Here is a 23,713-nt window from a genome sequence, read left to right on the forward strand (position 1 = left end):
GTTTATGGTGAATGTGTTAATTTGCTAGTTAATCTTGATGTCCGTATCTTCTCCTATGAAAGATATCTTTCCCTCGGAAGTCTCTCTCTGATCAATACTACACCATTTTGCTGTTGGAAAATCTGATGGCAAATTGATTCTTGTTTCTTTGTGTGATCTTCTCTTTCTTACACTTCTGTATGAGTCTATGGGTGGGTTTTTCCTTTTCTTTTCTCTCTGGAATTCTGTGGATCTTGCACCTGAATGTCTTTCATGTTTGTTGCCTTTTATTTTTTTAATTTTGAGGAATTACCTTCATTATGTCTTTTTTCCTTTTTATAATTTTATTTTTTTATTGAAGTAGAGTTGATTTACAATGCTGTGTCAATCTCTGTTGCACAGCCAAGTGACTCAATTATACACATATAGACATTCTTGTTTTGAAATATTCTTTTTCATTATGGTTTATCACAGGATATTGAATATAGTTCCCTGTGCTATACAGTAGGACCTTGTTGCATTATTTCTTGAAACATTTCCTTCTCTCCATTTCCATTCTTCTCTTTCTGGGATTCCTATTATTCAGATATTAGCATTTCTATTTCTGTCTTTAATTTGGTAGGTGGCAATGCCAATACCAAAAACAATGCATTCTGGAGAAGGATCAGGGTTGTGGAAAAACAGGAAGAGTTCACTGTCTTTATTTTAAAAGTCATGTATTACTTGTTTAATTTAAAGCAACTCTATTTGCAATTAAAGTATTTATGGAAAATAAGAGAATAAACTTTTTCAAAAACAAACAAAAGCACAATATACATACAAAATCTGAAAAATATAGCAAAAACATAACTCAGGATAAAGTGTATAGCCTTAAATACACATTGGAAAAAAGATAAAAATAAGTGACAACTCCGGGAGGGAAGGAGGTTTGATGATGAAGTAGAACTTTCATCTTTTGTTCTGTACGTGTTTGCATTCTCTAAATCAACTCTGCCCAAAAGAAATATAATGCAAGACACGTATGTAATTTCTAATTTTCTACTAGCCACATTTTATTGTTTTATTGAAATATAGTTGATTTTAAATGTGTTAATTTCTGCTGTACAGCAAAGTGATTCAGCTATACGTATACTGTGTACATTTTTTTAAATTTCTTTTCCATTATGGTTTATCACAGAACACTGACTATAGTTCCCTGTGACTACTAGCCACACTTTAGAAAAAGAAACATAAAATTAATTTTAATAATATATTTTATTTAACCCAATATTCCAAAATAGTATCATTTCAACATGTAATCAATATAAACAATTACTAATGAGATATTTTACTTCATTTTTTTCATACTAAGTCTCCAAAATCCAATGTGTATTTACACATACAACACATCTCAATTCCAACGCACTGCATTTCAGGTGCTCGGTAGTCACGTGCGGCTAGTGGCTGCTGTACTGAACACAGGTCTAAATATTTTACAAAAAGGATGTGTTTGTATACCATGTGTGAAATATGAAAACTCCGTATAGATAAAATAAATATAAATAACACTGTCATCTCTCCAAACAGACCAACAAAAGTATGGTTCATCTATATTATAAATTTTCCCACAGCCATTGAAAGAAATGATATCTCTGGGATATTAAAAAAATGTAGATTACAATCAGTACATAATACAATCTCATGTGTGTGCGTGTGTGTGTGTGTGTGTGTGTGTGTGCGTGTGTGTGTATACAGAAAAAAGATGGCAGGATATAGGAGGAGCTGTAAACAGTGATGACCTCCGAAGTGTGGGAACAGAACAGGGAGGGATTGATTAAAAGCTTTCACTCTTTATTCTATTTATGCCTGTATTAGTTAATTTGTTGTTTGTTTTTGTTTAGTTTTATCAAAGGAAAGCCACAGTAAATCCCTTAAGCTCAGTCTCTCACACACACACCCTTCCCCCACAAGACAACAATACGTGGCCTCAGGGGCTCCTCAGGCATCTCTGGAGGTCCTGAGAGGTGGTGAGCAGGTGGGGACACATTTCCTTGCTCCGACTCAGTTGCCCATCCCCCCACATACCAGGAACTGGGGTTCCTTTGGAGCTGGCTAGACAACTCAGAGAAAATTGAGGGTGCTTGAAAAACAGGGATCTGATTAAATAAACATCTTCTGAGGGCTACTAAATGTCAGGCATCAAGCTGGCATAGAGAAAAAAAGTTGAGCAAAACAGGGTCTCTGCTAAGGAAGAGCTGAAACCTAGCGAGGGGCCAGCTCTGGCCACAGCTGGCTGCAGTAGGAGGAAGGGCCTAAGACAACAGAGCTTTCAGCACAGAGACAAGGATGGAGGAGACAGCAGCTTACCCTGTAAACTGAGAGGGAAAAGGCAGAGGTTCAGTTCTCTTCCTGGCTTGAATACGAGGTGACCTTAAGCACATCCATTCATCTCTCTGTGTCCTCGTTTTCTTACCTGAAAATGAAAGCATGTAACTTAAAAAGTGATCCCAGAGCACTGAGCACAGGATTGAGTCTGCCCTGAGAGGGGAGGGCAGCTGCCATGCTGCGAGGGAGCCCAGGCCACGTGGAGGTGTTTCAGCTGAGAGCCCCACCCGACATCTCAGCCAGGAGCCAGCTGCAGCCACCAAAGGAAGCCTCTGAGCAGACTTCAGCCTCATCCCCCTCTGACTGTGACCACCTGAGACCCTGGGTGAGACCCACCTGGCTGAACCCAGCAAACCCCCAGAAACATGACAGGTAATGATCATAAATGACTTTTATTGTTTTTCACCTCTTAGTTTTGAGTGGTTGATTATGCAGCAATAGATAACTACAACAGGGAAGTAGCAAGAGGTCAAAGGACAGCAACAATTGAATACCCCATTTAAATTTATTTATTTATTTTTTGCCCTACGCGGGCCTCTCACTGCTGCGGCCTCCCCCATTGCGGAGCACAGGCTCCGGACGCGCAGGCTCAGTGGCCATGGCTCACGGGCCCAGCCGCTCCGCGGCATGTGTGATCTTCCCGGACCAGGGCACGAACCCGTGTCCCCTGCATCAGCAGGCGGACTCTCAACCACTGCGCCACCAGGGACGCCCTGAATACCCCCCGTTACATGAGCAACCTCCATTCAGCTCCAGCCAATTGTAGCCACATGAGAATGTAAGGGCCCAGTGATCTCACATTTCAACATTTTCAAGGAGTATGTTGAAATCCAGGCTTTTATGAGAAATATCCAGGTTTTGAAATGTTGACAGATAGTTCAAAACAACGTTAAGCCTATTCAAGACAATGTCGTAGGCCAAATGTGGCCTTCGGGCCACCAGCTGTCTGGGTCTGGTTCGGCAAAGTGGAGTGACTATTGTCTGCCTAGCCCCTTCTTTCTCTGGGGACATCCCTCACCCCATCCACATGGCTGTAGGGAAGCCCCCATGTTCTTACATGACTGTACCTCTGGGTCCCTGTTGATTGGTCCAGGGGTGGGCATCTGACCCACAATGGTTTCATCAGAATTCTCAACCGGAATATCTTATGCAAAACAGAGGAAAAAAGACCCTCCTCCTGGTGGTAGGAGCCATAAAAAAGAGAGGTCAAGAGACATCGGTGGCCTTGATCTCTGCCGTATGTGGCAGAAGCCGGTCTCCTATAAGAAAGATGCTCTGGAGAAGCAGAGACAAGAAGCAGACAGGGTCCCAGAGGCATCTCAGTCCCTAGATCCCACCATCTCTGCTGTCCATCTGCATTTAGTCCTTCCCATGGTCTGGTTAATTCTTCCTTCTGTTCTGTAGATACTCCAGTACCCCCTCCCCCAATTCCCCTTTTGGCCTATCTATTTTCAAGCCGGGTTTCTGTCACGTATAATCAGAAAGTTTTAATACAGGGATTCAACAGAGGGGTTTGAGCAGGATAGACGTCATGACCAAACTTGTTTTTAAAAAAGCAATGGACATGTTGAAAGAGGGTGAGAAGAATAAAGCTGCAGGGCGAGGTGGTGAAGACCATAGCAGAGGGAGGGAGAGAAAAGAACAGGAGGGGCAGCAGACAAGGCTTAAATGACTAAGGGATGAGCAAAGCCTCCAGACCTGTCGGGTTCATGTTCTTACACGAAAACTGGTATTAAAAATACCTAGAGACACTGCCGAGGCAAGTGAGAGAAAGGGGCACCGAGCAACTCTGTGCCTCCCTGAGGAAAAATAACTAAACACGGGCAGAGGAGGTCCTACAAAGCCTGAGGCCAAATGGCATCCTAGGCACTCTGGGTAAACTTGCTGGAAGGAGCTCAGGAAAAACCATCCAGATGCTTCGGTCAACTTCTCAAGATGTTCTTTAAAATGCTCGGAAAGGTGGAAAGCCTTGTCTGCCAAAGAGAAAGGAAATTGGAGAAATGTCAAGAGTGGACAAGGTCCCTTATAAAACAGAAACGAAAACTTTTATTCCTCCCAAAATGGAAACAAAAAGAAGTTCAGGGATTTCAACCACCCAAAAAGCCTCCTATGGCCTCTTTCTCGTCTTCTGAGTACCACCCCCAAACCACAGGAGATCCTGGTCTGTCTATTGGCAATGAAGCAAAGAAACTGGGAGAGATGTGAGTGACAGTGCTGTGGATGGCAGGCAGCCTGAAAAGAAGTCTGTTCAGAGGAAGGAAAAGTACCGAAAGGATCTTGCTGCACCCTGAGGCAAAGGAAAGCTGATGTGGCAAAAAAAAAAAAAAAAAAGGAGGCTGTCAAGGCTGATCCAGATAAGAAAAAAAAAGGTAGAGGAGGGGCTTCCCTGGTGGCGCAGTGGTTGAGAATCCGCCTGCCGATGCAGGGGACACGGGTTAGTGCCCCGGTCTGGGAAGATCCCACATGCCGTGGAGTGGCTGGGCCCGTGAGCCATGGCTGCTGAACCTGTGCGTCCGGAGCCTGTGCGTCCGGAGCCTGTGCTCTGCAACGGGAGAGGCCACAGCAGTGAGAGGCCCGTATACATAAAAAAAAAAAAAAAAAAGGTAGATGAGAAAGAGGAAGACAAAGACAACAAAGTTGAAGATGATGATGAATGAAGTGGTTCTAGGGCAGCATTTTTTTTGTTGTCTATTAAGCATTTAACCTCCCTGGACACAATTCATTTTTGTTTTTCATTCCTTTTAAATTAAAAAAAAAAATTGAAATGTAAAGCTGGGTAAGATTTTCTTTTAAACTGCCCCTTTTTGGGATGGGGGTTATTGTTAACAAGAATTCCTAAATAATTTTTTATACAACCCTGTCCTGGTGATATTTTCCAAGGCCACTAACCTTACCTGGTATTGTATACGGGTTGTGACCCAGCATGGGAATTCAAAGCAGGTTCTTGTAGGTGCAAAAGACAAACTAATTATATAGGGGCACTGTCATTTTTTCAGCTGTCTCTCATGCAGCTTATACGAAATAATTGTTCTGTTACTGAACTCTACTCTGTAATTAGGGGTCAGGGGAGTTGTAACAGTTTTGTGACAGCTTGAATGCTTCTAAGTAAATATAAGAGTTTATTAGTTTTTTGAAAAAAGAAAACTATTTTATGTCATTATAATGAGAAGCAAACAAAATAATGTTTGGGAAGGCCCATTGTAAAACACAAAAATCTATATAAGTGTGAAGGAACCTTATTATTAAACAGGTGGGCTGTGCAGAGGAAGTGCCAAATGTGGATTCATTCATTCATTCAACAAAATATTCTGAGTGCTTGGCACTGTTCCAGGCACTGAGAATGTTACTACAGGCAAAATTGATAAAAACCCCTGCCCTGGTGGAGCTTACATTTGGGTGAAAGAGACAGACAATAAACATATACATATATATGAAATATGCTTAGGAGTAATAAGTGCAAAGAAGAACACAGCAGGGCAAGAATTTGAAGATGGTGTGCAGAGGAAGCATCTTAGCTGGGGTCATCACAGTGATGTGTGAGCAGAAGCTGAACGAAGAGAGGGAGTGAGCCCTGCACTCACCGGTAAAGACTGTTCACGAAACGTAAATGCAAATCTCCAAATCTCCAAAGTGGGAGTGAATTTGTGGCGTTTGAGGAACAGGCAGGAAGGTGTGGCTGGGGCAGCTGGAGCCCCCAGGAGACGGAGGCCATGAAGTCAGGGTAGCAGACAGGGCTCAGATTCAGCCACAGGAAGAATTCTGGCTTTTATTCCAAGTGTGATGAGAAGGCTTTGGAAGGTTTTGAATGTCGAAGTAACACAGGTTGAGATCTAAAGTGACCTCATATGCTTTCATGGGGAGAAAAGACTGCGGGAAGGCCAGCAGGGAAGGGGACTGTCTCAGAACCACAAAAGATGATGGCGGTCCAGACAGTGGTGCTGTGTTGATGGGAAGGTGGTGAGAAACTATTGAGGTCATGGAAGTCAGGATTCAGTGACGGATTGGATGTGGAACAAAAGAGAAAAGGAGTCAAGTTGACTCCAAGGCGTTTGGCTTAAGCAACGTGGAGAACCATGGACCATTTCCTGAGGTGGAAAGTACTAGGGGAGGTTTTGGACATCACTGGATATATATATGACATCCAAACAGAAATATCGAGTAGGCAGTAGAATATACCTGGCTCTCCTCAGTGCTCTACGGCAGGAATTCTTTTCTTTCTTAATTGAAATATAGTTGATTCACAATGTTGCGTTATTTCTGCTGTACAGCAAAGTGATTCAGTTATACGTATTATATATATATATTCTTCTTCATATTCTTTTCCATTACGGTCTATTACAGGAAATTGAATATAGTTCCCTGTGGCATATAATAGGACCTTGTTGTTTATCCACTCCATATATAATAGTTTGCATCTGCTCGTCCCAAACTCCCAATCCAACCCTCCTCTTTGGCAACCACAAGTCTGTTCTCTATGTCTGTGAGTCTGTTTCTGTTTCGTAGACAAGGTCATTTGTGTCATAATTTAGATTCCACATATAAGTGATATCATATGGTATTTGCCTTTCTCTTTCTGACTTATTTCACTTAGTATCATAATCTCTAGGTCCATCTATGTGGCTGCAAATGGCATTGTTTCATTCATTTTTATGGCTGAGTAATATTCCATTGTGTGTGTGGAGAAGCTGGTATAAAACACATTTTCTTTATCCATTCACCTGTTGATGGACATTTAGGTTGTTTCCATATCTTGACTATTGTAAATAGTGCTGCTACGAACATAGGGATGTATCTTTTGAATTATAGTTTTGTCTGGATATACGTAGGGCAGGAATTCTTAACCTCTGTGTGTGCACCCAGGACCCATTTGTCGATCCAATGAAGTCTGTGGACCTCAAATGCAATGGTAGCTTCTAGATACACTATCAGGCAAGTTATCTAAGTCACAAAACAGAAAGCCCCACAGACCAAATTAAGATGCTTGAATTGTGGGGCTTATTAAATCCATCTGAAACACCTGATTGGAACTTCCTGCAGCAGGGAACAACATGGGGTGCATAACATACCCGGGACGGGCTAGAGGTGAGGTGGACCACACCATCTAAACCTGGGGTCATGCGATGTTCATTTTCTGTCTCTCTTTCTCTCTGCTTCATCATCCAACCCCACTGACAGTGGGGTTATGAAGACCAGAGCTGAAGATGCTCGAGGCTACTCAACAGAGAGTATCTGGAGCCAACTCACAGTCACCTATCAGAAAGACACAGGGGCAACTATGCCTGGCCACAACCGTAGCTTGCCAGTCAGCCTGCTGAACAGACGTGGGTTTTATCTGCAATTCTTGGGCAGAGCGTAGGGGAGCCAGAATGGGACCATAGCATTATCACCAGGGAGTGGCCATTAGGGAGGACGTAGTTGTCAACCCAGACGTCGAATGATGATGCCTTTTGGTTTCTCTCCAAGTAAAATTCTTTTATTTGTTCCATCATATATTCCACTTAACTCTATTTATCTTCAACATATCTAACAGGTCACTACTTAAGCTTCTTGCCTATGTCCCACAACCTTCTTGCTTACTCAGCATCCATGTCTCAAAAGCTACTAGCTTTCTTCTTCTCCTCTCTAACAAGTTTTGTTTCATTCATCCCGTTTATTTTTCTTGTCCTCTATAGAACTGAAGAGTCTCAAAGACAGCACACTCTGTTACAGGGTTTTAAATGAATAAAATTAAATGCATAGAATTTTAGAAGAAACCAGTTATATAAAAACACAGTTCTACATTAAAAAACAATATCTAGTAGCAGCAGGTCTCTTAACTACCGCAATTTAAGTAGTGATGAGCTTAATACTGAGTTCTCTCCAACAATTGTAAAGTGATAGGAAAGCACCTGTGCTAACTATTGCTGACAAAGTCACAGGTATTGCTAAGACTCCCAGAATCTGTATCCATGCATTAAAATTCATAATGAAGGCGATGCTAGATTTCAGTTAGTATTGGGTCCCAACGGTCTGCGGACTGCAGTTAGAACGTCCGCCGAGGGCCAGCCCAGGTTGACCTCTCTTTGGCAGATCAACCACATTCCCGAGCCAGCCCAGCGCCTTCCAGACCTGTCCGCCCTCAGGGGAGAGAGGATACACGTATTAAAAAGGGGAGAGGCTGAAATTGGCTGTGAGAGCACGTAAGCCTTCCTGGGGACAAATGGTTAAAGGGGTGGCGGCGCTTCGTCCTTCAAAGAGCTACAGGCGCCGGGTAAGCCCGGCCTAGGCCCGCAGCAGCCAGGTTCGAGCTCCCGCAGCCTCAGGCGCCGGGGAAACACCGCCCCACTGCCGGCAGGGGGCGCGCGCGCCGGCGGCCCCGCCACGTGAGCGCGGACGCCGGAGCGTGCCCGCCGCCAGGCATCAGTAATCTATCCAGAGCGGCGGGTGGCCTACGCGGCTTGCTCGGAGGCGGCGGCGGCTGCGTCTCTAGACTACTCGTGCGCCAGCGGGGAGCGGACCGGCGGGTGAGGCGTTGGTAGCAGCAGCGGGTCTCCAGGTAGCGGCGTCGGGCTCCCAGAGCTGCAGCAGCTCGAGGAGGAGGAGGATGGCGGAGTCATCGGACAAGCTCTACCGGGTCGAGTACGCCAAGAGCGGGCGCGCCTCTTGCAAGAAATGCAGCGAGAGCATCCCCAAGGACTCGCTCCGGATGGCCATCATGGTGCAGGTACGGGCGGAGAGGCCGCTTTGTGCGAGGCTGGGGCTTCCGCGCGTCCGGGGAGGGTGGGGGGAGGGCTGGTCGGGAGCTGCAGGCCGGGCCGGCCCTTTCGAGCCCGCGCGGGGCCTGCGGGCGCAGCTGCTTGCTCTCGTCCCGTGTATGGACCGCCGGGTGGACCCTTTTGGAAGGTTTTGCTGATCTTGCAGCAAAAGCCCGGGAAATACGGTCAGGAGCTGGTGGTGCCTTTTACTTTGTAAAAATAAGCAGCCGCTTCTGTCCTTATTTCTGGGTTTGTTTTATAGCCATTCGCCTTGGGAAGAAAACGTACGCGTGGTCTTTTGAAGCTAGTCTGGTTTTGACCTAACCTTATTCTGGAAGATTTTTGTCCTACATTGATGGTGGCGACTGGCAAGTGAGGGTTGTTTTTTTTTAATCTATTTTTGGCTATCATTTCAACACCCACTCTCATTTTTTTTAATTATGCAAAACTATGCAAGTTGGTGTCATTTCAGTACAGTGCATTCACTTTTGGCTTAATTTATGGTTTAACATTTTCCTCAAACTTTCCAAGTTCACAGACACGTCCTCCTGATGCCTTTGCAGCTCTCTGGTTTGAGTAAGAGTGGCTCCTGGGGTTTCTCACCTGGGCTTCTTGACAGATTCGGGATTTCCCTCTGGTGGTCCCTGAGGCTTGCCCGATGGCGGGAGGGGTGTTGCAGTGATGTAGTGTGTCTGGAGGTTCCTGCCTCCTTCAGCTCCTGTCTGCCTGCCTAATCAGGGTTCCCACCTGCCCTGTTTTCCCCACTCCCAACAGAAAGCCTTTATCCAAGCTTAGTGCTCATGGTCATGGTACCTTGATTTTCCTTCCGGGCGGTGAGGCAGTATGTGTTTTATGAATGACCGGATGGTACTGCTGGATTTGCAGTAGTTACTGGCTGGAGGGGAGTGGGTATCATAGTGTACTTAGGCTGTCTCATTTCATACTATGGCAGGGACTGAGGCTGTCATCTTGTAATCAGCCTCAGGGCCACCTAGCTCAGTACCTGGCCCACAATACTTATTCGTTCAGTCAACACTCGCTGAGCAGCTGCTAGATTCCGGGCACTGTGTTAGGTACTAGGGGCACAAGGAGAGACTCCACGCCTGGGAGCTTCCAGTTTGGTTAAAGGGGTGATGACTGGTAAACATTGCTGTACAGGGGTGGGTGCCACCTGATGGAGCTGTTCCCTAGGCATGATGTGCCCAAGATGGGAGCTCACCACAGAAGTGGCAGGAAGTTGAGGATGCAGAAGTGGGCAAGGCCTACCATTTGAGGCGTTATATCTCCTGCAGAGCATCTTTTCACCCTAATGTTTGGGCCGCCGATCCTATGAAGTTGCTATTAGCGCAGGAGCTCTTAACCTGGAGTCTGTGGGATGGCAGATAGAACTCAAGAGGTCCATGAGTTTCCGCGAGAAAAAATATGCATCTCTATTTTCACTAGACTTAAGTTACAATTCATTACTTCCTACAATTATGAATGTAACCTGCAAAGCAAAGGCGCGTTAGCAGTACCTGTGATTTTTGTCGTCAGTAGTAGTTACTGTTATTTTCACATCACTTTACAGTTGTTGGGGATTTCTTAAAATAACCATTTACACTCATCGCTACAAGATCACAGTAGTTATTAAAGTGGGTACTGTGTCTCGTTATTTAATACTTTAAAGCTTGTAGATTACTGTATCTCAGTAAACATTTTAAATGTTTTGATAATTATTTCAATATAATTGATTTCGTTTGTGAGCGTATGTATTTTATCGTGCATTTTAAAATGTTAGTCTGAGAAAGGGACATCCATAGCCTTCGCCTGACAGCCAAAGATGACCCTGTTCTATTGGGAAAGACAGAAAACCTCAGTCCAGCCAGTGTGTGGAGACAAGGACACTGGTGAGGAATGAAGAGGTGGGTTGGCTCTCTCTATCGGAGTCCAGGCGGTAAGAAAGTCTAACATTCTGGATCCTTCTTGATAGTGAAGGAAATTATTATTAAAATTAAGTGTGGTTTTCTCTAACTGTAACTGGGGGTGGGGTTTTAACTCAGAATGTAACATTGGTCTTGTAGGCTGAGCTGGTGAAGGCCAGAAAGAAAGAAGCCATTCTTGCCCACCCGCCCCCGCCCCACTTCCCTCGGATTTAAATACCTTCTTTTACATTTTGTATGGGAGGATTGTTCTCTGAGTATCAAATACCTGATACTTTAGCTGGCATGCTCTGGGGCAGCCTCGAGGGGATGAACTGGGCCTTCCAGCCTTTTGACTTGTTGGTGTTCTTGGAAGGACCTGTAGCACACTGCGTGGTGACTTTCTTCGTGCTAGTGGTCATTCCGCTCTCTGCGGGGTAGTGGGCCGTGGTATGGCCTCCTTTCGTGGCCGGTTTCTCTGGAAACAGACTGAGTGGCTGGGTAAGGACCCTGGTACGTGGTAGGCGCTCATGTTTGCTGAGTGTACAGCGAAGGATTCGGCTGCTTGCTCGAGCCTGGTAGCTGCCGAGCGGAGCCAGTAGTCTTGTGCCCTTGGTCCAATTCCCTTCCGGCTGTATCAGTCTCAGTCCTAAGTTCTAAAGTAAAGCCTTGCCTTGGTTAAGGGGTCTTTCCTCTTTGCGGGGAGGACGGGAGCCCTAACAGTCCCCCAAGCCTGTGCTGTGAGTACACCCTTGTGCACGCCTCCTCTCTGGTGTCTGGCAGTGCGCCAGTGGTTGGGGGCATGGCACCCAGATCGAAGTTTAAGGGGTAAGTGTCGGGCCCCAGCAGAGCCAGGAAGAAATGCCACGGCCATGAGTTCCAGTCGGGGCAAAGCCGCTGAGCCACATGCCCCCCTTTGCTCTTAGAGCAGGCTTAGACAGGGGTCCCAGGGCGGGAAGACCCAGGTCGAGGCCACCACAGATGTTGTAACAAGACGTCCAGATGCTTAACGAGGTGTCGGCTGCCTTGGTGAAAGTTTGAGAGCCAGGGCACAAGTCTACTCTCTGAAATGCCGTTTGTCGTCTGGTTGGGGGTGGGGAGGGCTGTCTCAGGTTTGGAGGGAGCGTCTTTTCCACGGCAGGAGTTCCTCCATCCCACCTCTCTTCCCTCTTCCCTCCAGACTTGGGGCATTCCGCAGACACTGTGTGCCCGCCGTGAGCTGGCGTTGCCAGTTGCTAGCAAGGCAGGCATCGTGCCTCTCTGGGAGCTTCTAACCCGACGCAGGACACAGACGTTGATCAAATAATAACCCAAATGGATCTTGACTGTGCGGGGAAATGGGAAGGGGTGTCATGGGACCTGACGAAGTGCCGTTCGCCCCAGGTAGGGCTGGGGCACATTCTGGGCCCAGGGAACAGCCGATGCTGCTGTAATCCCAAGCTGCTTGATGCTGAAGAGTCCTTGTGCCCCAGCCTTATTAACCCCACACTTTATTTAATACCGTATATTAAATCCAGAGAGAGGCCGCTCACCTAGTAGTAGAGGGCCAGTTGGAGATCTTGTCACTGCTTTTTCAGAGTACTTGCCCTGTCCGCACGACTCCATCCTGAAAGTTCTGCATGGTATTTATTTTTAATGCTGTTTTATGCCATCTGCTTGACATTTAGACTTATGTTCTATCAAAGCAGATGTTTGGGGCCTCTCTTGCTCCAGTCAGACCGTTTGTATATTTTTAAGTACCTCTTCCTGCCGAGCAGTGTAGTGGAAAGAACCGTGGTCACTGTTTCAAGTTGAGGCCGAGTCACTTGCTGCCTGTCTGACCCCCACCCCCATGCAACTGTGAAATAACGGTGCTGGTTCCCCAGAGACAACTGCAGGGTGTCCCCTGGTGGCCGGTGAGGGGCAGGAGGGACATCCCAGCTGCTGGGGGTGAGGTGACACCGCCCCCCCCCGTCCCTCTCCCTCGTAGAAGTCCTTCATCCCATGCACATCTGCGTGGCTCGCTGCTGGTGTGACGCTTCTCTGACACAGTTGCTTGGCCTGGCGCCTGAGCTTGGGCTTGTTCTGCATTGTTCTAAGTGCACAGAGCCCTTTGGGCCTGGCGGTGGCACCTCTCCACGTGTGGGCGTGCGGGACGCAGGACTTGCGTCTCCTGTGCCCTCACCGAGCTCTGGGCTGAGCCTGTGACTGAAGCGCGGCGGCGACTTTGGTAACAGTACGCTGAACTCTTAGCCAGAACGGCGGTCAGTCCCGAGGGATGTCCTGGTCCCTGTCCCCAGGGCGGGCTCGGCAGGCAGCTTTCATAGCTGAGGGGTGGGTGCTGATTGCCCATGTTGGCAGCATTTCCCCTGCGACGTCGGGGAGTGGAGAGGAGGCTGCCCTTGGTTTACAGGTAAGCAAACGGGGGGCTAGGATGCCAGGTGCTGAGTGCCGGGCCTGAGGCTCACTGCGCTTTCTCCTCCTCTGGTTCCGCCCTTCTAGTCGCCCATGTTCGACGGAAAAGTCCCGCACTGGTACCACTTCTCCTGCTTCTGGAAGGTCGGCCACTCCATACGGCACCCTGACGTCGAGGTGGATGGGTTCTCCGAGCTCCGCTGGGATGACCAGCAGAAGGTCAAGAAGACGGCTGAGGCTGGAGGAGTGACGGGTGCGTGCACACCAGGGAGGTGCAGGGGTTGCCCCAACCCCCAAAGCTTCCTGGGTTGTGGGGGGGAGGGGGAGATTTTCTGTGGCAGCAAAGAAAAGGTCCTTCAGCTTACCCCTCTGTTATTTCAGCAGCGCCTCAGGGACCCAGTGTTCTGTTTGGTGCAGGATATTTCTCCAGATGCTTGAAATGTAGCCTTTACATTTGTTGCAGTTGTTATCTTTAATAGACCTTGTTTTTAGAGTAGTTTTAGGTTCACAGCAAAATTAAGCGGAAAGTACAGAGAGTTCCCATGACCTCCGCCACTATCAGCATCCCCCAGCAGATGGTCCATTTGTTACAGTCACGGAACCTACACTGATACATCATCACCCAAAGTCCGTAGTTTATATTAGTCATCACTCGTGGTGGTGTACATCTTACATGGGTTTGGGCAAATGTATAATGACATATATCAATCATTATAACGTCGTACAGAGTATTTCCACTCCCTTATAAAATTCCTCTGTGTTCCACCTGTTAATCCCTCCCTCTGCCAACCACTGACATTTTTCCTATCTCCGTAGTTTCATCTTTTCTAGAATGTCACATAGTTAGAATCAAACAGTATGCAACCTTTTCAGATTGGCTTATTTCATTTAGTAATAATGCATTTAAGGTTCCTGCATATCTTTTCACGGCTCAGTAACTTACTTCTTTTGGGCACTGAATAATATTCCATTGTTGGGAGGTACCACAGTTTATCCATTCACCTATTTAAGGACGCTGTGGGTGCTTCCAAGTTATGGCACTTATGAATAAACCTACTGTAAACATCCATGTGCAGGGTTTTGGGTGGACCTAAGTTTTCAACTCATGTGGGTAAATACCAAGGCACACAATTGCTGGATTGTATGGTAAGAGTATGTTTAGACTGTGAGCTGTCTTCTAAAATGGCCAAACCATTTACATTACCACCAGCAATGAATGAGAGTTCCTGTTGCTCCACGTTCTTACCGGCATTTTTTACCAACGTTTTGGATTTTGGCAATCTAAAATGTTTGTAGTGGTATCTCATTTTAATTTGCGGTTCCTTAGTACCATATGATGTTGATCATCCTCTCACATTTATGTCTGCCATCTGTATATGTTCTTTGGTAAAGGGTCTGTTCAGATATTCTCCCAATTTTAATCAGGTTTGTTTTATTGAGTTCCTCATATAGTTTGGACAACAGTCCTTGATCAGATATGTCTTTTGCAAGTATTTTCTCCCGGGCTGTGGCTTGTCTTTTTTATTCTCTTGGCACTGTCTTTCACAAAGTAGACATTTTTGATTTTAATAAAAGTCCAGCTTCTCAATTATTTCTTTCATGTACTAGGTCTGGTATTGTATCTAAAAAGTCGTCACCATACCCAAGGTCATCTAGATTTTCTCCTGTGTTATCTTCTAGGAGTTTTATAGTTTTGTGTTCTATCAATACATTTAAGTCTGTGATCCATTTTTTTTCCCCCCCCAAAGACTGGGTGTGAGAGTGCTATTTAGACAAATCAGTGATACACAGTATTATTCTGAAAACAATGTTTGTTTGTTTGTTTTTAAATGAAAGCTTCTTTATTTGTGTTGGGTCTTCCTTTTTGTGCGAGGGCTTTCTGTAGTTGGGGGGGGGGGGGGGGGCCTCTCGCTGTCATGGCCTTTCTTGTTGCGGAGCACAAGCTCCAGACGCGCAGGCTTAGTAGTTGTGGCTCACGGGCCTAAGTTGCTCCGCGGCATTTGGGATCTTCCCAGACCAGGGCTCGAACCCGTGTCCCCTGCATTGGCAGGCAGATTCTCAACAACTGCGCCACCAGGGAAGCCCCTGCGATCCATTTTGAGTTAATATTTGCGACAGGTTTAATCTGTTGTCTAGATTAAATTTTTTTGCATGCGGATGCCCAGTTGTCCCCGCACCACTTGTTGAAAAGGCTGTTCTCCACTGTGTTGCTCTCCACTGTGTTGCCTTTGCTCCTCAAACATCAGTTGATTGTATCTGTGTGGGTGTACTCCTGGGCTGTATTCTGGCATATTTATCAATTTGTGTATTTCACCAGTACCACACTGTCTTGATTATATAGCTTTATAGCAAGTCTGGAAGTCAGGTAGTGTCAGTCCCCTGACTTCGTTCCTCTTCAATATTGTATTGGCTGTTCTGGGTCCTCTGCCTCTCCATATAAGCCTTGGTCAGTTTGTCAGCATCCGCAAACTTGCTGAGATGCCTTTAAATTTTAAACAGTTTTTTTTTTTTTTTTGTCCCCTTTTGAAGATCTCCTGAGACTGAATTCTCATTTCTCTGCCTTGCTGTGAACTGACCCAGTTTAACCTGTTGTTGTGACTCCAGGCTGTTGATGAGAAAAAGTTAAATCGTCCCAGATCCTGTAATTCAGAAAGAACTATCATTAATGTTGTGGGTGTCTTATTAGAAAATTATTTTCTATTCAAAATTTTTTTTTTTTGCGGTATGCGGGCCTCTCACTGTTGTGGCCTCTCCCGTTGCGGAGCACAGGCTCCGGACGCACAGGCTCAGTGGCCATGGCTCACGGGCCCAGCTGCTCCGCGGCACGTGGGATCCTCCCGGACCGGGGCACGAACCCGTGTCCCCTGCATCGGCAGGCGGACTCTCAACCACTGCGCCACCAGGGAAGTCCCATCTTAACCATTTTTAAGTGTACGTTTCACTGGTGTTAAGTGCATTCCCATTGTTATGCAGTCATCACCACCATTCATCTCCAAAACTTTGCCATCTTCCCAAACTAATACTCCATACCCATTAAGCACTAATTCCTCATTTACCTCCCCCCAGTCTCTGACAACCACTCTTATTTCTGTCTATGAATTTGACTACTTCTAAGTACCTCATATGAGTGGAATCATACAGTTTTTGTCCTTTTGTGTTTGGCTTACATTATATTTGTCAATTTGTGCCTACTATTTCACTCCACCTAATGTCTTCAGGGTTCATTCGTGTGGCGTGTGTCAGAATTTCCTTCCTTTTTAAGGCTGAATAATATTCTGTTACATGGCTATACTAGATTTTGTTTATCCATTCATTCATTGATGGACACGTGCGTTGTTTCTGCCGATTGGTGATTGGTGAACGTTGGTATACAGATACCTGTTCCAGACCCTGCTTTCCGTCCTCTTATGTATATACCCGGAAGTGGAATTGCTGGATCGTATGGTTATTCTAGATTCAATTTTTTGTGTAAACTGCAGTACTGTTTGCCACAGCGGCTGCGGGATTATACATCCCCACCAGCAGTACACGAGGTTCTGATTTCTCCACATCCGTATCAACACTTTTATTTTCTGGATTTTGGCGGGAGGGGAGGGGAGGTTGGTTTTTCAGGATTTTTTCTTTTTAGTAATACTCTTCCTAATGATTTGAAGTGGTATTTCATGATGATCTGGATTTGTACTTCCCCATACCTACCTATTACATTATACAGCTTAATATTTACTCTTCATCTTAAGTTACGGATTTCCGTCGTTGTTGTTAAAGGTACGTAGTATTCACTTCTTGAGGTCTTGCTCAATTTTGCACACCATTCACGTATTTGACATATTAATTTCATTGAGTCCTTGCCCCAGCCCTTTACCAGTTTTTCCAGTTGGGGAGCTGAGACACCTAGAGGTTAGGTAAGTGGCCCAAGGTTATGCTGGTGGTAAATGTTCAAGCTGAGATTCAAGTCCAGACTCTCTTGCTTTTGAAACTAGACTTTAAACCATTTGGCTCTATTACACATAGAGCTGCTGCAGATTTCTGGTATATCCTGGGCACCTGTCCAGTTTTTTCTTTAATTCCAAGAGGGGAGAAATACTGCTGAAAGAGAGAAAGTATTTGAAGGCCTTCTGTGTGTGTGCCAACTTGCCTTTCAGAAAGGTTGTATCAGTTCCACTTGTACCAACAGTATGAGTTGTACCCATTTCTCCACTTCCACACCATCCCTAAGTATTTTCATTCCTTTTCATTTTGCTCCTAGTGACATGGAACATTTTGTCATGTGTTGATCAGTCATTTGTGTTACTTTAATAGTTGTGTGTGTCTTTTCCTCATTTTTCTCTTGGGGTATTTTTCTTTTCCTTAGTGAAATACATACAAAAGATACTAATTCTTGGTCTCATGTTTTGCAAATATTTTTCCTGGTTTGACATATTTCTTTTAGATAGGTTATTTTCTGTTTCATCATATTGAAGCTTCATCTTTTACTAAATGTTCTTGTCATATCTGTTTTCTCACTTGAAGTACCTGGTTTTTTTTGTTTTTTTAGCGGTACACGGGCCTCTCACTGTTCTGGCCTCTCCCGTTGCGGAGCACAGGCTCCGGATGCACAGGCTCAGCGGCCATGGCTCACGGGCCCAGCCGCTCTGTGGCATGTGGGATCTTCCTGGACCGGGGCACGAACCCGCGTCCCCTGCATCGGCAGGCAGACTCTAAACCACTGCGCCACCAGGGAAGCCCAGAAGTACCTGTTTTTGGTATTTTGAATAAAGTATCTGTTTTTGGTATTTTGAAATCTTTCATCCGGAATTTTAAAAATAATGTACATACAGTTATATGCACAAACTTTACGTGTACAGTTCAGTGAGTTTTGACAAATGCATACACACATCTAATATTCACCCCATCAAACTTCTGTACCCGCCACCCCCAGAAAGGTCCCTTATGCCCTTTCCGAGTCATCTTCCGCCTCAGCAAGGTAACCACTGTTCTGATTTCTATCCCTTTGGATTAATTTTCTGTGATGTAGGGTTTCAGGGAAAAAAGAGTAGTATCTTTTTCTCTCCTAAGCTGCTTTCACTCAGCATAATGTCTGTGAGACTTACCCGGGTTGTCTCATGTGTCATCAGTTCTTTTCTTTATTACTGAGGAGTAGTCTTTTGAGTAAATCACACTTGGTTCATCCATTCTCCTGTTGGTAACTTTTAAGTTGTTGACAGATTGGGACCATTACAAATACAGCTGCTACGAACACTTGTGTACAAGCTCTGTACGCACATGTGCTCTCGTTTCTCTTGGGTATATAGCTGGGAATGGAGTGGTAGATCATACATTAGATGTACGTTCAGCTTTCTAAAGAAGGTGCCAAACTGGTTTCCAAGGCGTTGTACCATTTTACATTGCCACCAGCACTGTTTGAGAGTTCCTCCACACCCTTGTCAGCACTTGGTATGGTCACTCTTTTTGATATTAGCCATTACGATAAGTGTGTAGTGATATCACGGTTTTAATTTGCATGTCTTTATTATTGAGTTGTAAGAGTTCTTAGAATATTCTAGGTGCGTGTCCTCTATTAGATATAAATAATGCAAATACCTTCTCCCATTCAGAGGTTTGTCTTTTCGTTTATTTACTGACTTTTTAAAAAATTTACTTATTTTATTTATTTATTTTTGGCTGCATTGGGTCTTTGTTGCTGCACGGGCTTTCTCTAGTTGCGGCCAGCGGGGGCTACTCTTCATTGCGGTGCGCAGGCTTCTCACGGCAGTGGCTTCTCTTGTTGCGGAGCCCGGGCTCTGGGCGCGCGGGCTTCAGTAGTTGAGGCTCTCGGGCTCTAGAGCGCAGGCTCAGTAGTTGTGGCGCATGGGCTTAGTTGCTCTGCGGCATGTGGGATCTTCGCAGGCCAGGGCTCGAACCCGTGTCCCGTGCATCGGCAGGCGGATTCTTAACCAGTACGCCACCAGGAAAGCCCTAGTGACATTTTCTGAAGAGCAATCGTTTTTCGTTTTGATGAAGTCCAATTTGTTGTTTTTGTGTGTGTTTTTTTCTCCTTTTTGGGGTAGTAATTTCTATCTCCTAAGAAATCTTTGCTTACTGTTTAAGATCATTGAAGGATATGCTCCAGAACTTCTGGGAGTTTTATAGTTTTAGCTTATCTTAAATTATTTAATTTTATTTATCTTAAATTAACTTTTGTGTTAGGTGTGAGGCACACGTTTTTTGTTTTTTTTCCCATGTGGCTATTATTTTGTTCCAGCACCATTTGTTGAAAAGACTTTGGCTTCCTTATCAAAATCAGTTGATGATAGGTCTGTATATGGTCTCGATACTTGGTTCCACTGATTTATGCTACTCCACTGTCTTAATGATTGTAACCTTAGAGTAAGTCATGAAGTCTTGTAGTGTAATTCCTCTAAATTTGTTCTTTTTCAACAGTATTTTGACCTTTCTAGGTCCTTTGTCATCTCCTTACAAATTTTGTGGTAAACTTGTCAATTTCTCCCTCAGAAAAGCTTGCTAGGACTCTGATCGGCATTGCATCAGATCTGTAGATCAAACTGGGGATTATTGACATCGTAGTAAATTGAGTCTTTCGGTCCATAAACACGATATTCAGTTCTTCTTTAATTTCAGCAAAACCTTGTAGATTCAGTGTAGAGAGAGATCTTGTATGTCTTATTAAATTTATCTCTAAGTATTCTGTATATTTTAATGCTGTTTAAATAGTAGTGTGCTTTAATTTCTTTTTCCAGTATGTTTATTGCTAATATATAGAAATGTTTTATATTGACCTTGTGCTCTGCAAATTTGCTAAATTCACTTAATAGTACTAGTAGCTTTTTTGTAGATACTTAAGACTAATCCCAGTTACAATCATGTCATCTACAAATAGAGATGGCTTTACTTGTTCTTTTCTACACTTACACGTTTTCTTTCTTTTTCTTGCCTACTGCACGTATTAGAGCCTCCAGTACAGTGTTGTCTGTGGTAAGAGAAGACAGCCTTGCTTTATTCCTGATCTTAGGAGAGAAACATTCAGTCTTGGAGTTTATTTTTGTATAAGAAAAGAATCTAGTTTTTGTCCCAAATGGTTGGCCATTTTTTCCCAAGATTCTTTATTGAATGATTCAATCTTTCCCCGCTAATTAGGAATGCCACCTTACCACATATTTAATTTTCTTTTTCTCTTGATTATGGAGGTTTTTTTGTTGTTGTTTGTCAGCTCTCTTGTTTTTGTTTTTTTATTGAAGTATAGTTGATGTACAATAGTATATAAATTACAGGTGTACAATAGAATGACTCGCGTAATATATTATATTTATAAAATATTGGTTTTATTCCCCGTGTTGTACAATATATCCTTGTAGCTCCACGTTTCATTATTACATATACTTTTATCTGTTCCTATATCAAGATACTCCTTTTAACTCAACACTCAACTCTGATAAGTGAAGGTGTAATGGAAATTAGAAGGCAGTGTTGGAATTTAGTATGTTACAGGGTTTTCATAGTAAGCACTTACGTTCTTTCCAAAGTGAAGAAGGGGGCTACAGAGGAAATGGAGAGAGGGGGACAGCGAGACCACCACCAGCTGACACTGTGCTGTTTCCAGGAGGCTGCCTGAGAAATTTTTTTATTTTATTGCCAGAAAAGAAGCTCTGTTAACCAACCACAATGGTAAGAAACAAGTGTAGATGAGATGGACCAGCTGTGGTCACCCAGAACACAAGGTGTCCTGGTAGAGGAATCCCAAGAGGTAGAGGAGGAGGACAGGGGCTCCTTGGAGCTGCGCGGAGGCTGCTGAAATGAGCGTGGCTGTGTTTCATGCTTCAGGCAAAGGCCAAGGTGGAGTTGGCAGCAAGACGGAGAAGACACTGGGCGACTTTGCGGCAGAGTATGCCAAGTCCAACAGAAGCACGTGCAAGGGCTGCATGGAGAAGATAGAAAAGGTGAGAGCTTTGGACTTCACCTGTCTGACTTTCTGGACTTCTTGCGTTGGATGTCATCGGATATCTCAAAAGAAAAGAAAAAATAGGGGCTTTAGGTGCTGGCTCAACACCAGTGGTTAAAAATAAAGTGAAGATCTTAGTAGAGACAGGAGATGACAGTCACTTTTCTTCCAGGCAGGTCTGGCCCTGATTATTCATGGTCCAGCCCATGTACGTCGCTGCACCTGCTTTTAGGAGACCTGGGAGAGTTTGAAAAACATTTACACAAGGGCTCTCTCCTGGGCTGTGCAGTGGCTGGGGGAAAGCTGTGTTTTATGGTAGGATTAAGTTTAAGGAGTGTGTTTCTTCCCTGGTATGAGCCTCCAGGTTTCTTCCTCTTAATCAGGAACTTCATTAACCACCCTTCCCTACCACCTCTGGTCCCTGAAGAATGACAGCTGGTCTGGCAGAGTGACGGCTATCTGAGTAGCAGGGACACAGGTGGAGGGGTCGGCCTGTGCCCTTTAGCCTCATTACCCAAGATGCTCTGATCTTAGGTAAACATGCTGGTTGATTAATTCAAGGCATCGATTAAAGGTTTCTGCCTCCTTGGTATTATACAGGAAATTGAGGTGAGTCAGTGGGTGTTTAGAAAGGAAAAACATGAAATTGCTAGATCTTTTCCAGCTACCTTCAACCGCAAGCATTTGAGGCAAAAGTTAAGGTTCCCAAGGGAATGCCCGAGGCTGTGTGCTGCTGACTGTTGCTTGGCCTGGAGTGGAGTAGTGTCCGGTGCTCCTTGTTACAAGGTTTCCAATCTGGGCTCACAGGCATGAAACTCACTCGGAATGTCAGGCCTGGGAATTGTAAACCTGGGGAGGATGGCGGGGCTAGATTCTAGCATAAGATAGTTTATTACTGCATCTTAGGGGGTCTTCATATGTGTAAAGAGACTGAAGAGTCTGGGTGGGGGGATTGCAGAAAGTCCCTGCTAGAATTGGGGCCTGCACTGGCTCCTTCTGAGCCTGCGATATAGCAGCCCAGGTGTTGTTCTTCACGTCTGCACCAGGTCAGCAGAACATCCTCAGGGTAATGCTGTTACCTCCTCACTTGCCCAGGCAGCAAGGTAGGTGGGTAGCTGGTTGGACTTCACCCCTTCTTAGATGGGGTGCTGAGGCTTGAGGGAAACACTGTCCTTGGTGGCATAAAAGAGCCAGAACCTCCCAGCAGCCCTCCCATTGCCTTCGGTGTGGACCTGGTCGCCCCTGGCCCCCCGATGTTTGACCATCCTTCCTTGTCTGTCTTTGGTAACATGTGTGGATTCTCCTACAGGGCCAGGTGCGCCTGTCCAAGAAGATGCTGGACCCCGAGAAGCCCCAGCTAGGCATGATCGACCGCTGGTACCACCCGAACTGCTTTGTTGAGAACAGAGAGGAGCTGGGCTTCCGGCCTGAGTACAGCGCGAGCCAGCTCAAGGGCTTCAGCCTCCTCGCCGCAGAAGACAAGGAAGCCCTGAAGAGGCAGCTCCCGGCCATCAAGAGTGAAGGGTGGGTGCCGGGGCCGGCAGGGTGGAGGCTTCACACAGGCCCAGAGTCCATATCACTCCTGTGTTCCCCTTGCTGCCCGTCAGTAAGCTGGGGATGCGGGCGCTGGGGGGCAGCAGAGCTCCGCCCCTTCCCCAGCTGAGGCAGTCGGGGACAGAGCAGGGAAGGCCTGGGGAAGCTGCAGTGCGTGTTCCTGCCACTGCTGGTGGTCTGTTCCCTGTCCCGGATCTGACCTCCGTGGACAGGCAGAGAGCAAATCCCACTTTCCCCTGCTCCGTCTGAGCGCTCCCCTGGCTGGAGTCCACCACCTCCATCTTTCCTCTGACCCCTGCATGACCCACTTTCACGTCCCCCTGATGTCCTCGTGTGTGGATGTGTCCCTGTGTGTCTGGGTCTGTCTTGAGCACGGCGCTGGGAGAATCTTGACTCTTTAAATAGCGGGGGTGGGCAGTCGATAAGTTATCTGGTTGAGTTCAGATATGGTATGGCTTTCATACGGTGCTAACATTTAGGTCTGTGTTGATCCTGTGGGCACTTCTTTCCTGTGTTCCCTCTGCCGGTCCCTCGGCCCCAGTCTAGTTCTTGGTGACGAGCCCACCGAGGGGGGCGTGGCAGGGCTGCGGTGTACACTGCGCCCCTTGGAAGGTGTAGGGTCGGGGTGACCCCACCTCCCCCTCATCCAGCGGCCTTCGCGCAGTATTTCAGTTCAAAATGCACAAGTTTATTGCACCGCACACATGGCTCTGGAATGGGAAAGAAAACTGGAAAGTCGGACCCACAGATTTAAAAAGCCTCAGGGTGCTTTGATATGGGGTGTAGGTGTAGGAGTGAACAAGCTCACAATGATGCTGTAACAACCAGCACTGGTTGAGCACTTGTGGCGTGCC

General features: G+C 45.8%; 1 protein-coding gene across 1 annotated transcript in view; it reads left to right on the forward strand.

Moving 5' to 3' along the window:
- Window positions 1-8,707: 8,707 nt before the first annotated feature.
- Window positions 8,708-23,713, forward strand: part of PARP1 (poly(ADP-ribose) polymerase 1) — a 42,434-nt gene continuing 27,428 nt past the window's right edge. The window contains exons 1-4 of the mRNA XM_032639443.1: window positions 8,708-9,046; window positions 13,457-13,622; window positions 21,188-21,303; window positions 22,615-22,829. Coding sequence (XP_032495334.1) covers window positions 8,927-9,046; window positions 13,457-13,622; window positions 21,188-21,303; window positions 22,615-22,829 — 617 coding nt within the window. The 5' untranslated portion in view covers window positions 8,708-8,926. The remainder of the gene's footprint in view (window positions 9,047-13,456; window positions 13,623-21,187; window positions 21,304-22,614; window positions 22,830-23,713) is intronic.

This window comes from Phocoena sinus, chromosome 1, assembly GCF_008692025.1.
Source record: "Phocoena sinus isolate mPhoSin1 chromosome 1, mPhoSin1.pri, whole genome shotgun sequence".
NCBI classification, from domain to species: Eukaryota; Metazoa; Chordata; class Mammalia; order Artiodactyla; family Phocoenidae; genus Phocoena; species Phocoena sinus.